Here is a 16,722-nt window from a genome sequence, read left to right as displayed (position 1 = left end):
CCTGCAAAACTCTCGCTCAAATATGATGGCAAAATTAGGACATTTCCAGGCAAACAGAAATTAATAGAATATGTAAAAACCAAACCAAACTTACAAGAACTATTAAAGGTAGTCTTCAGTTAGAAAACCAACAACATCAGACAACAACCTGAATCTAGGACACAGGGCAGCATCGGTCAGACACCAACCTAGGAAATGAACACTCAAGGATAAAACAAAATTAAAAGATTTACAACAGGGAACCAGAGAGGCCAATCTATAAAGGACAACAATGTGAGAACAATAAAAGAGGGAATAAACAGTGTAGCTATAGAACTTTCAAATGGAGATGAAGTCAAGGCATAATCAACTAATAAAAGACTAAGCTTAGGAAGTAGGGGAAATTTCATGTAGGGGTAACCAAGAAGAAAACCTGTGCATCAAAATAAAGAAGAAAAACATAAACTCCCAGTAAACACAAAATCTACAAAAACAAAAGAAATGAAAAAAATCCACAAACAGGAGGAATTCAGCGCAGGAGAGTAAAAGAAACAAAGAAAATGTCAGCGCCACACACAAAAAAAAAGTACTACAAAATGAGAGCAATAAACTCACACCTATCAATAATCACACTGAACGTAAATACCTTAAATACACCCATAAAGAGACAGAGAGTGACAGAATGGACCTAAAAAAAGGACCCATCAATAGGCTGTCTACAAGAGACACAACTTAAAAACAAAGACATAAATATATTAAAAATCAAAGGATGGAAAAAAAATATATCAAGCAAACAGGAACCAAAAAAGAGCAGAGTGGCAATACTAATCTCAGACAAAATAGACTTTAAAACAAAATTCACCATAAAAGTCAAGGAAGGATATTCTATAATGATTAATGGGACAATCCACCATAATACATATCTACGCACCCAACAACAGGGCTCCAAAATACATAAAATAAACTCTAACAGCACTGAAAAGAGAAATTGGCAGTACCACAATAATAGTAGGAGACTTCAACACACAAACTTGGTAAAGGACAGAACATCTAGAAAGGAACCCAACTAAGATACAGAAGATCTAAAAGCCACAATCAACCAACTTGACCTCATAGACATATATAGAACACTCCACCCAACAGCAAGAAAGTATATATTCTTTTCCAACAGGCATGAAATATTCTCCAGACTAAACCACATCTTAGGCCACAAAGCAATCCTCAATAAAATCCAAAACACTGAAATAATACATAGCATCTTCTCTGATCATAACACCTTAAAAGTAGAAATTAATAAGAGGAAGAGCAAGGAAAAAAAAATCAAATATATGGAAACTGAATAATGCCTTGCTTAAAAATTACTGGGTAATAGAAGAAATCAAAGATGGAATAAAAAAACTCCCACAATCAAAAGAGAATGTCCGAGCCAGAGCAATTAGGCTAGATAAAGAAATAAAGGGCATCCAGATTGGCAAGGAAGAAGTAAAACTATCTCTATTTGCAGATAACATGATCTTATACACAGAAAACCCTAAGGAATCCTCCAGAAAACTACTGAAACTAATAGAAGACTTCAGAAGAGTATCGGGATACAAGGTAAACATACAAAAATCAGTTGGATTTCTCTACACCAACAAAAAGAACATCCAAGAGGAAATCACCAAATCGATGCCATTTACAGTAGCCCCCAAGAAGATAAAATACTTAGGAATAAATCTTACCAGAGATGTAAAAGACTTATACAAAGAAAACTACAGTACACTTCTGCAAGAAACGAAAAGAGACTTACATAAGTGGAAGAACATACCTTGCTCGTGGATAGGAAGACTTAACATTATAAACATGCCTATTCTACCCAAAGTCATCTATACATTTAATGCAATTCCAATCCAAATCCCAATGACATTCTTTAATGAGATGGAGAAACAAATCACCAACTTCGTATGGAAGGGAAAGAGGCCTCGGATAAATTAGGCATTACTGAAAAAGAAGAACAAAGTGGGAGGCCTTACTTTACCTGATTTTAGAACCTATTATACTGCCACAGTAGTCAAAACAGCCTGGTGCTGGTACAACAATAGATACATGGACCAATGGAACAGAATTGAGAATCCAGACATAAATCCACCCACATATGAACAGTTGATATTTGACAAAGGCCCCAAAACAGTTAAATGGGGAAAAGACAATCTTTTTAACAAATGGTGCTGGCATAACTGGATATCCATCTGCAAAAAAATTAAACAAGACCCATACCTCATTCCTTGCACAAAAACTAACTCAAAATGGATCAAAGACCTAAATATAAAATCTAAAACGATAAAGATCATGGAAGAAAAAATAGGGACAACATTAGGAGCCCTAATACATGGCATAAACAGCATACAAAACATAAAGAATGTAGAAGAAAAACTAGATAACTGGGAGCTCCTAAAAATCAAACACCTCTGCTCATCCAAAGACTTCACCAAACGAGTAAAAAGACTACCTACAGACTGGGAAAAAGTTTTTAGCTATGACATTTCTGATCAGCGCCTGATCTCTAAAATCTACATGATACTGCAAAAACTCAACTGCAAAAAACAAATAACCCAATTAAAAAATGGGCAAAAGATATGAATAGACACTTCACTAAAGAAGACATTCAGGTAGCTAACAGATACATGAGGAAATGTTCACGATCATTAGCCATTAGAAAAATGCAGATCAAAACTACAATGAGATTTCATCTCACTCCAACAAGGTTTGCATTAATCCAAAAAACACAAAATAATAAATGTTGGAGAGGCTGTGGAGAGATTGGAACACTTTTACACTGCTGGTGGGAATGTCAAATGGTACAGCCACTTTGGAAATCGATTTGCCACTTCTTTAAAAAGCTAGAAATAGAACTACCAAACAATCCAGCAATCCCACTCCTTGGAATATACCCTAGAGAAATAAGAGCCTTTACAGGAACAGCTATATGCACACCCATGTTTATTGCAGCACTGTTTACAATAGCAAAAAGATGGAAACAACCAAGGTGCCCATCAATGGATGAATGGATAAATAAATTACGGTATATTCACACAACGGAATACTACTCATCGATAAAGAACAGTGAGGAATTTGTGAAACATTTCATAACATGGAGGAACCTGGAAGGCGTTATGCTGAGTGAAATTAAAAACCCAAAATTAGTCAGTTGCAAAAGGACAAATATTGTATAAGACCAGTATTATAAGAACTTGAGAAATAGTTTAAACTGAGAAGAAAACATTCCTGCATGGTTCTGAGAGGGAGGAGGGAGAGGGGGTGGGAGAGGGACATTCACTAATTAGATAGTAGATAAGAACTACTTTAGGTGAAGGGAAAGACAGCACACAATACAGGGGAGGTCAGCACAATTGGACTAAACCAAAAGCAAAGAAGTTTCCTAAATAAACTGAATGCTTCGAAGGCCAGTGTAGCAGGGGCAGGGGTCTGGGGACCATGGTTTCAGGGGACATCTAAGACAATTGGCATAATAAAATCTATTAAGAAAACATTCTGCATCCCACTTTGAAGAGTGGCGCCTGGGGTCTTAAACGCTAGCAAGCAGCCATCTAAGATGTATCAATTGGTCTCAACCCACCTGGATCAAAGGAGAATGAAGAACACCAAGGACACAAGGTGATTATGAGCCCAAGAGACAGAAGGGTACACATGAACCAGAAACTACATCATCCTGAGACCAGAAGAGCTAGATGGTGCCCGGCTACAACTGATGACTGCCCTGACAGGGAACACAACAGAGAGCCCCTGAGGGAGCAGGAGAGCAGTGGGATGCAGACCCCAAATTCTCATAAGACCAGACTTAATGATCTTACTAAGACTAGAAGGACCCCGGTGGTCATGGCCCCCAGACCTTCTGTTGCCCCAGGACAGGAACCATTCCCAAAGCCAACTCTCCAGACATGGATTGGACTGGACAATGGGTTGGAGAGGGATGCTGGTGAGGAGTGAGCTTCTTGGATCAGGTGGACACTTGAGACTACCTTGGCATCTCCTGCCTGGAGGGGAGATGAGAGGGTGGAGGGGGTTAGAAGCTGGCAAAATGGACACGAAAAGAGAAAGTGGAGGGAGAGAGCGGACTGTCTCATTAGGGGGAGGGTAATTGGGAGTGTGTCGCAAGGTGTACAGGGTTTTTGTGTGAGAGACTGACTTGATTTGTAAACTTTCACTTGAAGCACAATAAAAATTTAAAAAAAAAAGAGAGAGAGAGAATGAAAACACATCATACCAAAACCTTAGGGAACCAGCAAAGGCATTGTTCAGAATTCAATTTATAGCAATAGATGTACACATCAAAAAAAGGGACAAAATCAAAACATTAGCTATACAACTTGAACAAATAGCGAACAGCAAAACAAGCCCACAGCCACCAGAAGAAAGGAAATAATAAAGATCAGAGCAGAAATAAATGAAGTAGAGAATAGAAAAACAAAAGAAAGAATCAACAAAACCAAGAGTTGTTTCTTTGAAACAATCAACAAAATCGACAAACCATTGGCCAAACTGACAAAAGAAAAACAGGAGAAGAAGCAAAGAACCCAAATAAGAAATGAAATGGGGGACATTAAGACAGATACCACTGAAATAAAAAGGATCATGACAGAGTACTATGAAAAACTATATTCCAACAAATTTGAAAAACTAGAGCAAGTGGACAAATTTCTAGAAATATACTACCTACCTAAACTAACACAAACTAAGTTAAAAAAAAAAATCTGAACAGACCCGTAACAAGAGAAGAGATTGAAAAGGTAATTAAAAAAAAAAAAAAAAAAACTCCCAGTCAACAAAAAAGCCCTGGCCCAGATGGCTTCACTGGAAAATCCTACCAATCATTCAGAGAAGAGCTTGCACCAGTACTACTCAAACTATTTCAGAACAAGAAAAGGAAGGGACACTTCTGAATTCATTCTATGAAGCCAGCATACCCCTGATACCAAAGCCAGGCAAAGACACCACAAAAAAAGAAAATTATAGACCAATATCTCTCACAAATATAGACACAAAAATTCTTAACAAAATTCTAGGCAATAAAATTCAACATCATATCAAAAAAATAATACACCCTGACAAAGTGGAATTCGTACCAGGTACGTAGAGATGGCTTAACATTAGAAAATCAATCAGTGTAATCCACCACATAAATAAAACAAAAGAATCACCATGATCATCTCAATCGACACAGAAAAAGCATTTGGTAAGGTCCAACACCAATTCCTGATAAAAACTCTAAATAAAATAGATGAAGAAGGGAAATTCCTCAACGTAATAAAGGACATCTACACAAAATCAACACCCAACATCATTCTTAATGCACAGAGGCCGAAAACATACCCTCTGAGAACAGGAACAAGACAAGGATGCCCTTTATCACCACTCCTATTTAACATTGTGCTAGAAGTCCTAACTAGAGCGATAAGGCAAGGAAAAAAAGGGGGGGGGGGGCATCCAAATTGGTAAGTGTCTTAGTAATCTAGTGCTGCTATAACAGAAATACAAGTGGATGGCTTTAACAAAGAGAAATTTATTCTCTCACAATCTAGGAGGCTAGAAGACTGAATTCATGGTGCCAGCTCCAGGGGAAGGATTCCTCTCCATGTCGTCTCTGAGGAAAGCTCCCTGTCATCAATCTTCCCTAGTCAAGGAGTTTCTCAGCACAGGAAACCTGGGTCCAAAGAACACACTATTCCCCTAACTCTTGTTTCTTAGTGGTATGAGTTCTTCATGTTTCTCTACTCACTTCTCTTTTATATCTCAAAAGAGATTGGCTTAAGACACAACATATTCTTATAGATTAAGTCCTGTCTCATTAATATCATAGAGGTAGGATTTACAACACACAGGATAATCACATTAGATGACAAAATGGTGGACAATCACACAGTACTGGGAATCATGGGCTAGCCAAGTTGACAGTTATTTTGGGGGGAAATACAATTTAATTCATGACAGTAAGGAAGAAGTAAAACTGTCCCTATCTGCAGATGATATGGTACTATACATAGAGAATCCAAAAGACTCACAAGAAAACTATTGAAACTAATAGAAAGATTCAGCAGAGTAGCAAGATACAGGATCAACAGTTGGATTCCTATACACCAATAAAGAAAACTACAAAAAGGAAATCAGAAAAGCAGTGCCATTTATAATAGCCCCTAAAAAAAATAGAATACTTAGGAATAAATCTAATCAGAAATATAAAAGGCCCACACAAAGAAAACTACAAAACACTACCGCAAGAAACCAATAGACACCTACATAAATGGGAAAACATACCATGCTCATGGATAGGTAGAGTCAACATTGTAACAATGTCAATTCTTCCCAAAACAATCTACAAATACAATGCAATCCTGATCTAAATACCAACAGCATTCTTTAACAAGATGGAAAAACTAATTATTACCTTTACATGGAAAGGAAGGAGGTCCCAGATAAGTAAAGCATTACTGAAGAAAAAGAATAAAATGGGAAGACTCGCACTACCTGACCTCAGAATCTACTCTACAGCTACAGTAGTCAAAACAGTCTGGTGCTGGTACAATGACAGACACATTGACCAATGGAACAGAATTGAGAACCCAGATGTAAATCCATTCACCTACAGTCACCTGATCTTTGACAAAGGCCCAAAGGCCATCAAATGGGGAAAGAAAGTCTTTTTAACCAATGGTGTTGGCAAAGCTGAATGTCCATCCACAAAAAAAAAAATGAAACAGGACCCATACCTCACATCACACACAAAAGCTAATTCAAAATAGATCAAAGACCTAAATATAAAATGAAAACTATAAAGATCATAGAACAAAAAATAGGGTCAACGCTACAGGCCCTAATACACAGTATAAACAGGATACAAACTAACAATACACAAACACCAGAAGATAAGCTAGATAACTGTGATTGTTTAAAAATTAAACACTTAGGCTCATCAAAAGATTTCACCAAAGAGTAAAAAGGGAACCTACAGACTGGGAAAAGAAATTTGGCTACGACAAATCCAACACAGGTCTAATCTCTAAAGTCTGTAGGAAAAACCAAAACCTCTAAAACAAAAAACAAATAATCCAGTTAAAAAATGGACAAAGAATATGAACAGACACTTCACTAAAGAAGACATTCAAGTGACTAACAGACACATGAGGAAATGCTCCCGATCATTAGCCATTCCAAAACCCATTGCTGTTGAGTCAATTCCGACTCATAGCCACCCTATAGGACAGAGTAGAACTGCCCCATAGGTTTCCAAAGAGCACCTGGTGGATTCAAACTGCTGACCTTTTGGTTAGCAGCTGTAGCTCTTAACCACTACGACACCAGATTTTCCCCCAGCCTTTAAAGAAATGCAAATCAAAACCACAATGAGATACCATCTCACCCGACATTACTGGTACCGATCAAAAAAACAGAAAATAACAAATGTTGGAGAGGCTGTGGTGAGATGGGAACTCTTATGTACTGCTGGTGGGAATGCAAAATGGTACAACCATTTTGGAAAACAATGTGGGGCTTCCTTAAAAAGCTGGAAAAAGAAATACCATACGATGCAGTGATCCCACTCCTAGGAATATATCCTACAGAAATAAGAGCTGTCACAAGAATAGACATATGCATACCCATGTTCATTGCAGCAGCATTCGTAATAGCAAAAAGATGGAAACAACTTAAGTGGCCATCAACAGACGAATGGATAAACAAACTGTGGTGCGTACACACAATGTAAAACGATGCAACGATATAGAACAATGATGAATCTGCAAAACATCTCACAACATAGATGAATTTGGAAGGCATTATTCGTTGCCAAAAGAATGAACAAATCTGTCTTGGAAGAAGTGGAACCAGAATGCTCCTTAGAAGCAAGGATGGCGAGAAAGCATCTCACATACTTTGGACGTGTTGTCAGGAGGGATCAGTTCCTGGAAAAGGACATCATGCTTGGTAAAGTACAGGGTCAGCAGAAAAGAGGAAGACCCTCAAGGAGATGGATTGACACAGTGGCTGCAACAATGGGCTCAAACATAATAACGATTGTAACGATGGTGCAGGACCAGGTAGTGTTTTGTTCTGTGGTGCATGGGGTCAGAATCGACTCAATGGCACCTAACAACAACAGCAACATGCTGAGTGAATAAGTCAATCGCAAAAGGACAAACACTGTGTGAGACCACTATTATAAAAACTCATGAAAAGGTTTACACACAGAATGAAACAATTTAGATGGTTACAGGGGAGTGGAGGTGGTCAGGAGGGAAAAACACTAGATAGACAATAGGTTAAGTGGTAACACTGGTGAAGGGTAACACAGTACACAATACCAGGGAAGTCAGCACAACTTGGCCAAGGCAAGGCCATGGAAGCTCCACACACATCCAAATTCCCTGAGGGACCAAATTACTGAGCTGAGGACTGTGGGGATATCATGGTCTTGAGGGATATCTAGCTCAATTGGCATAACATAGTCTACAAAGAAAATGTTTTATATCCGACTTGGTGAGTAGTGTCTGGGGTCTTAAAAGCTCATGAGCAGACATCTAAGATCGTCCACTGGTCCCACCCCCATCTGGAGCAAGGGAGAATGAAGAAAACCAAAGACACAAGGAAAAGATTAGTCTAAAGGACTAAGGGACCACATCTACCCCAACCGCCACCAGACTGAGTCCAGCACAACTAGATGGTGCCCGGCTACCACCACTGACTGCTCTGACAGGGATCCAATGGAGGGTCCTGGACAGAGTTGAAGAAAAATGTAGAACAAAATTCTAACTCATGAAAAAAGACCAGACTTACTGGTCTGACAGAGACTGAAGAAACCCCGAGAATATAACCCCCAGACACCGTTTTAACTCAGTACTGACATCGCTTCTGAGATTCAACTTTCAGCCAAAGATTAGACAGGGCCATAAAACAAAATGAGACAAAATGGGCACACCAAGCCAGGGGCAAGGACGAGAAGGCAGGAGGGGACAGGAAGCTGGTAATAGGGAACCCAAGGTCGAGAAGGGGAAAATGTTGACATGTTGTGGGGTTGGCAACCAATGTCACAAAACAGTATGTGTATTGTTTAATGAGAAACTAATTTGCTCTATAAACCTTCAACTAAAGCACAATAAAAAAAATACATAATAACAAAGAGCTACCATGAATTCAATGGTGCTTTAAAATAGTTTCTATTTTATTCATCATTACAGCAACCACATACACTTGGAAACTCGAAGAAGATAGAGATTTGAGGCCTTATTTATTGCACCTGAACAGTGGCATCACTAGGAGGGTGTGGGGGATGCAGACTGCACCAAGTGACACTGTCAGAAGGGGTGACACCAAAATGACTGCCTATAAAATTTTTGTGCAGTGTTTCAGCAGAAATTTATTATTTTTTATAACAATACCCTGTACACCTACTCCTCACTTATCGGCTGTCTCATTATCCAACATTTCACATTTACAATAGTAAAAAATTTAGTCTCCAACTATTTTGCATGTTAACAACATACATCCAGCAATAATGAACATCAAGGTGCAAGGCAAATATAACACTGGCTGTGATGGTTAATATTATGTGTCAACTTGGCCGGGCCATGATTCTCAGTGGTTTGGCATTTATGTAATGATGTAATTTGGCAGTTACGTGATGATGTAATTTGACAGTTATGTAATGATGTAGTCATCCTCCATTTTGTGATCTGATGTGGTCATCCTCCATTTTCACATAATGCCAATTTTTTGCATAATGACTGGGTCTTTGGAACCTAACTACTTCAGTAAATGATGCGTGGGTGTAGTTAGTTACAACAACAACAAAAAATTTTGTAGGCCCAGCTTACGTGTATCAATATACAAGGCTAACTTACTTTTTGAACCTTCTAATGCCCTCCAGTCAAAGCAGTCATTATTACCCAATTACAATGATGCTTCAAATCACACAGTTTTGTCTGCATGCACTACAAGTCCACACTGTTGTTTTCCTTGTTGCCAGTGTTTTGTAGTTGCTGATTTTGTCAAATTTTCTGGTGTTTTAGCTACAACATTGTGGTAATTAGCATGGGATGGATAATACTGTGAGTTTCATCAGGTGACACCAACCCTCGTTTTGCCACTGCACCTGCACACTCAGCCTAGTGGAGTCAAAGATCAGGGAAACCTTGGCAACGATGCTGTGGCCTCCCCAGGTCTGTAGCCCACAAGTTGGGGACGTTGCCCTTCACACACCTGGTGCCCCCAGAGCTCTGCCCTGGCATGAAGTTTCAGCCATAGGGAGGCAGGCAAATCCTGGGGGAATGAAGGGAGAAGAGCTTGACTTAGGACCCCTTACCGTGTATGTGGGGCCCTCAGACCCGTGAGGATGTCCTGGCCCGGAGGCAAGGGGTTGGGAAGGCAGCAGGATGCACCAGAGGAGGTCTGAGCAGGCAGCTGGGCCTTGGGGATGGGCGGAATCACAATGCCTCCCAGAGACTTCCGCATCTTCTCATCACTGCAGTGCAGGTATTGTGGGGAGATCTGTACCTGGACAAGGGGAGGGTATTATGGATGAAATTGTGCTCCCCAAAATATGTATTGAAGTCCTGGCCCCTGTACCTATGAATGTGATTCTGTTTGGAAATAAGATTTTCTCTGTTATGCTAATTAGGCCAACCCTGAGTGTGGTGGGTTCTAAACCTAATCACCTCTGAGTTATAAAAAGAGTGGAAAAGACATAGAGACACACACACAGGGTGGTGGGGGTGCCACATGAAGACAGACACACAAGGCTGATGCAGCTACAAGCCCAGGAACACCAAGAATTGCTGAAGCTTCTAGAAGATGACATAGACAAAGAAGGACCTCCCCCTAGAGCCGTTCCCTGAATTTGGACTTTTAGCCCTCAGAAATGTGAGAAAATAAATTTCCGCTCTTCAAAACACCCACTTGTGCTATTATTTGTTACAGCAGCACTAGGAAACTAAGATGGAGGCAAGGGTTCTGGCCCATGGGAACATCCCACTCTGGCTGCTTGCCTTCCAGCACCCCACACTGTGTGGTCTCTGTGGGGAGCCCCCTAGGGCGAGAGTGCTGGAAGGTATCCTCCTTTTCTCTTCACAATATACACAACTCTGGGGCCCCCAGAAAGCACATGGATCCTTCCTGCTCCAGGTAAAAAGGCTGCAAGGGTGTTCCCTCAACCCCACTCCGCACCCTTTTCTTGTTGCTATTATTCATTTTTCTGTTCTTCGCGTTTCAGAAAAATCCTAGCGCATCCAAGGTGGAAGTGACCTGCAAGAAGGTCTAGTGCAGCCCCCTCTTTCTATGGATGTGCAAACCGGGGTCCAGAGGGGAAGTACTTGCCCAGGGTCACGCAGCCATCAAGGGGAGAACTCAGCAGAGCCCACCTCTCCTGAGTCCTAGCCCAGCATTCTTTCCCTTCCTCCATACTCCCTGGCTTAAAATGGAGTCAGAAAGCATAAAGAATTCTGAAACATTTAGACAGGAGAAGGCCTAGGGACCACCAAATCTAGGACAAGTGGTCATGCAGCCTCTGCTTGAGTACTTCCAGGAACAGGGAGCTCATTACCTCCAGGGCAGTCACAGAGAACTCCAAGGGTCCCAGCTAGAAAGGTTTTAGATGCTCGGGGAAGGTGAGATGGAAGTCCTCAGTCTCTCCCAGTGCCCTCCCCTCATTCTTGGTGGCAGCTCCTGAGACAGCTCCAGAGAACCGCAGGACCTCAGAACACAGGTTGCCAAGCATGGATGGCATAGTCCAATTCCTCATTCCACCACCGAAGAAAATGGGGGAAAGGAAGTAGCTTGCCCAAGTTCACTCAGTGAGTTAGCGTGGTGCTAAGGCTAGATCCCAGCTTCCTCCTTTCTGTCCCTTTCCCTGTTCCTGGTGGGTGAAATGGAGGAGCTGCACAGCATGGCCCAGAGGCAGCTGGGGGGCAGCCGTAGTCCTCCAAGTCATAATTCCAGATCACTCCACCCTGCCCCTCCTCCACCCCATAGGAGGAGGGCAGCCCAGACCACCCCTACCCTTCCCCATCCAGGGAATTTCTCTGAGGTCCAGACCCAGAGTACTCCAGGGTCAAAGTATGCTTCCCCAGCCCTCACCATTCCCAGAAAAAATGAAGGAAAGACAGAAGAACAGGGAGGTATGAGAAGCTGCAGGCAAGACTCATCGTAACTGTGTTACCTCCTGGGCACCAGGTCTCAGCTCCTGGGGACCCTGGCTACTTCTGGGTGGGTCCAGGCCCTTCTCCTTGGCTCCACCAGCCTCAGGGGTGGTAGGGATGCTCTGGATGGGCGGCATCGGCCTGGGCACCCTCAGCAGTTTCTGAGAGGTGGCGTGGGGGACAGCACTCCTCAGGGGAGCTCCTTTGAGGCCTCCCCCAGAATCCAGAGAGGCTGTATGGAGTGGAGATGGGAAACAAGTTAGTCCCAGGAAAATGGGGGGATGGGATCCACCCCCAGCTCCACACCCACACTAGGGTGAGCAAGCAGACGGTGCTCCGTGCCTTTTTCATTCCTGCAAAATTTGCCAATCAAAGTCACTGATTTAAAATTTGGAGGCAGTGTGGGTAGGCAGGGAACCATCAGCTCTAGAGGAGGCATGTAGACCAGCGGGCTTATCCTGACCTGACATGCGAGAGCTCCGCGGCTGCACAAGTCACTACTCTGACCCCCATGTGCTCTCTGGAAGTGAAAGTGACTGCATCACAGAGTTGTCACACAATTCGATGACATCGTTTCTAAAATGCCAAGCAGGTGTCTGGCCCATGACATGACAGGTGACAATGAATTACTCCTACTCCCTTTCCTTTTCAGCTAATGATGTGGGGATACAGATGCTTTGACACAGGGACGCTCTGACATAGTCTAAAAGACACACTTCCAGTTCTTAATTAATAACCTGTGCACCCGTGGCAGCATCCCCCATGCCATTCCTAGGACAAAGGCACAGGACAAGAGGGACAGGCATGGGCTAAGAGCTCAGAATTATCTTTGCAAACATTGTTGGCGGCTGGGGGGGTGGGTGTGAGAAACTTAGCACTTTAACTTCCAACCGCCATTTTACTCCAGCTACATCAAAATGGCTGCATCAAAACCACCAAGTCAAAGTATCTGCTTTGCTCCCCGCACACCCCCACCCTGCCCAGAATGCCTGCTGTTCCCTTGCCCACTGTGTGTTGCTGTCAGCACTGTTGGTGTGTTGAGGGGACAGAGGTAAGGGGAGTGGTCACAGGCCAGTAGCATGGCTACCTCGGCCCCCACCTGAGCAACTGCACAGAGAAGCCAGCACAGTCCCAACACAGGGTGGCAGGGCAGCCTCAGCCCTGTTCCGGCTGTCAGAGATCCCTGTCCCCATGCATTTGCTGAGGGTCTTGATGAGTCATGGATCACTTTCAGGGCTCTCAGTTTCCCCATCTGTACACTGGGTACAGCAACTCAGATATGAACTGGCCTGTTTACCTGGTTTATCTACTACCCAGATGAGAGGGAAATATAAAGTGCCCACTATTCAGCCCTTCACTCCTCTCCTACAAACATTTCTTGAGAACCTCCAATTTGCCTAGCAACTGCACCTAACACTGAGGACTCGGTCCTTGCCCTTATGGAGCTCACAGTCAAGTACAAGATCCTGATTTTAAACAAATAATCACACAAATAAATACACCAATGAAAACTGTGAGAGGGCCTAAGAGGAAATACCTAGGCCTTCTTTGAGAGAATCACATGGACAAATGCAGATTGTGGAATCAGGGAGGCCTCTCTGAAGAAGGCTTTCAGGCCGAGACCCAAGGATGAGTACAAGTTAGCCAGGTGGGGAAAGAAGGGAGGGTGGGAGCAACAGCAGGCTCTAAAGGCCAAGGCAGGGAGGCCCACCTGCTCAAGGAACTGGAAGACCAGTGTGTCTGACATCCAGAGAGCAAGGGGGGCAGACTCAGGCGAGGCTGGAACCACAGAAGGTCTTATGCACATGGGAATACTAGAATCTCACTCCACGTGCATCGGATAATCATTGGGTGTTTTTAAGTATATTTGGTGGGAGAGGAGGACAAAATATGATCAGATTTGTGTTTAAGAAGGGTTCCTCTGGAGAAAATGCTAGAAGGAGGCAAGGGTGGAAATGGGAAAGCCAGCTGGGGATTGCTGCTGAGGCCCAGGTAGTCCAAGGAGGTAGCCCAGGATAGAGAGAGAGGATGCTTGCGGGGCACCCCTAGACCAGCCTCCAGTGGATCTCAGCATGCCACCTGTCGACCCCCTGAGCCTAATGCCCGGGTGGCCTGGGGTTCCTGGTCTTGAGGTGGTAGGCGGCAGGTGGGCAGGGCCCAGGGCTCACCTCGGGAGGATGCTGCCAAGCCCTCTGACAGCCTCCTCTTCTTGAGCTTGTCCTTGATCTGGATGGTGTCCCGGACCACACTGCTGGCCTCCGACTCCAGCGAGGGGAGGGTTGAGAAGGTAGGAGGCCCCAAAGGCAGGGCCACCAGGCCCCTGGAGTGGCCATTCCTGGCCTGCCAGCCCTTCAAAGGGGTATCCAGCTTGAAGCTGCCAGAATCCCCAGGTCCACTAAGGAGCTGTGATGGCTTCTCCAGCAGGGTATTCGGCACAGACTGGAGGGAGGCTGAGGGAGACAAAGGCATGAGTGGCTGGGCACACAGTGTCCGGGTGGCACCAGGCACCGGCAAAATCTTTGTGGTTGGAACAGTCAGCCACTCGCCTGGTGAACCCCAGCACTCAAGGTCTCAGGCGCTCCTTCACCAATTCATTCACTCGACAGTGTCTATGAAGCACCTAATCTGAACCAGGCCTGAGCCACGAGGTATTTTGGAGACAAAAGGGAGATCAGATACGCAGTCCTCTGACAGCAGAGACAACGGGCTAGACATGCTTATGAACAGGCCTGCCGAGGGACCACCATCCATCCATCTCTGCATTCCAACACATGCATTCCGTATGACTGAGCACCTGGCATGTACCAACCCCAGATGGAAATGAGAAGTCCAGGTGCTTCCATGCTCACACGGAGACACAAACTTATCCAATGGCTCACTCAGCAAACATTTAATAATCACCTACTATGTGCAAAGCAGGAGCCCCTGGGTGTGTAAACAGTTAACGCACTCAGCTGCTAACAGCAAAGTTGGAGATTCGAGTCCACCCAGAAGCACCTCAGAAGAAAGGCCTTTTGATCTACTCCAGAAAACTCAGCCACTGAACCCCGTTTGGAGCACAGTTCTGACACACACGATGTCACTAGGAGTCCGAGCCGACTCATCAGCAACTGGTTTTTTATGCACCAAATAATTTTGAAATACCAACTGGGCAGCGGAGATACAGATGTAAGTGAGGCCTGGTCTCTGTCTGTAAATAGGAACATCACAAGGTAAAAAGTGAGACATGCAGTAGAGAGAGATGAACAAAATGCCTTGTGCACTTAGAGGAGGGAGAGGCTGGTCTGGAAAACACGCATGAAGTGGTGGCCTTTGATCTGGGCCTTGAAGGAGCCCTGAACATGGAGGCGCAGGGGAAGCACAGACAGGCAGACCGGCTTGCAGAATCACTGTTCCACCCGCAGCCTCAAGGAGGCCTTTGATGCCACAGACCTGCTACCCGGCGCACAGGTACTGGACTGGGACTGGGCCCCCAGACCAAGCGCAGCCCAACTCTGAGCCAGCCCCTGGTGTGTGGGAGCTGGCCTGAAAGCTGTGCCCCATCACGGATGAGGGTGATTAATTGGAGCATTCGCTTCTCCACCCAGACACTGTGGGCAGAGGACAGCTCGCAGCTGGAGGCTAGAGTGGAAAGTCACCAAGTAGGAACTGGCAGAGAAGCTAAGTTTCACGTCATGAAAATCACCACCACAGCAAGAGCTGGCACACTGGATGTGCCCACTTCCCCAACTCCACCCAGGGTGTTGACTGCCTCCCAGTTCCTAAGGCGAGGGGCCTCAAGGGGCAGCAGACCACGGGCAGGATGCTTGCACAAATGCCCATCTCCGTATTCCTGCACACCCCCCTCAATACACCTCCATCCCCTGAGGTGCAGAATTGAAAGAACCTACCTAAAACTAAAGAGCATTTTCAGCAGGGGCCACAGTAAAGCTAGCATCTATCTGCAGGTCGCCTTGGAACACGGCCAGGCATCTAAGCACACTCCTTTCCAGATCTCCAATCTGCCCTGAGTCAGTGGCCCTGACAGGGCAGCTGCTAGGTGGACCTCCCATTCTTTGGCCAAAGTCCCCCTAGAGGCCACCCAGGGCACCTCTTGGCTTGGCCAGGTTGGCGCATTTCACCTTCTTCATAGGCCTGAAGCCTGGAACTCATGCTGCCACTCGGGAGCGCAGGCAGCCCAGCACTAGTTCGAGGGACACTTTCATAGTACACGGCCACCGAAGCCAGAGCCTTGGCTGGGGACAGACCATAAGGAGAGCAGCATCTTAGAGTCCTCTGAGACCAGGGCAGGGAGCAAACAGACCACAGGTGTCATGCCCCTGAGCACCTGCAACTAGGGGAGGCTCCACCCATCACAGCCCCTAACCAAAAAAGTCTAAAGGCATGCAACCTGTCCCCCCAAATCAGACTGGTCCTCATAGCGGGCCTGCCACCTGAGCCCAGACAGCCCGGATACCCACGGTCTCCACTGCATTCCCCACACGCTTGTCTTCCCAGTCCTCTCAGGCTAGCTGCTCCCTCTTTGCTCACACTCAGCTTGCCTTTGCCCTCCTGGCTCTGC

General features: G+C 44.6%; 1 protein-coding gene across 1 annotated transcript in view; it reads right to left on the bottom strand.

Annotated features, from left to right (window-relative positions):
• Positions 1-16,722, bottom strand: part of TOGARAM2 (TOG array regulator of axonemal microtubules 2) — an 87,941-nt gene that overhangs the window by 53,543 nt on the left and 17,676 nt on the right. Inside the window, exons 3-5 of the mRNA XM_049904144.1 lie at positions 14,330-14,611; positions 12,182-12,393; positions 10,331-10,521 (exon numbers count right to left, since the gene is read on the bottom strand). Coding sequence (XP_049760101.1) covers positions 10,331-10,521; positions 12,182-12,393; positions 14,330-14,611 — 685 coding nt within the window. The remainder of the gene's footprint in view (positions 1-10,330; positions 10,522-12,181; positions 12,394-14,329; positions 14,612-16,722) is intronic.

Source organism: Elephas maximus, chromosome 12 (assembly GCF_024166365.1).
Source record: "Elephas maximus indicus isolate mEleMax1 chromosome 12, mEleMax1 primary haplotype, whole genome shotgun sequence".
NCBI classification, from domain to species: Eukaryota; Metazoa; Chordata; class Mammalia; order Proboscidea; family Elephantidae; genus Elephas; species Elephas maximus.
This window is presented reverse-complemented; position numbering and strand designations above follow the sequence as displayed.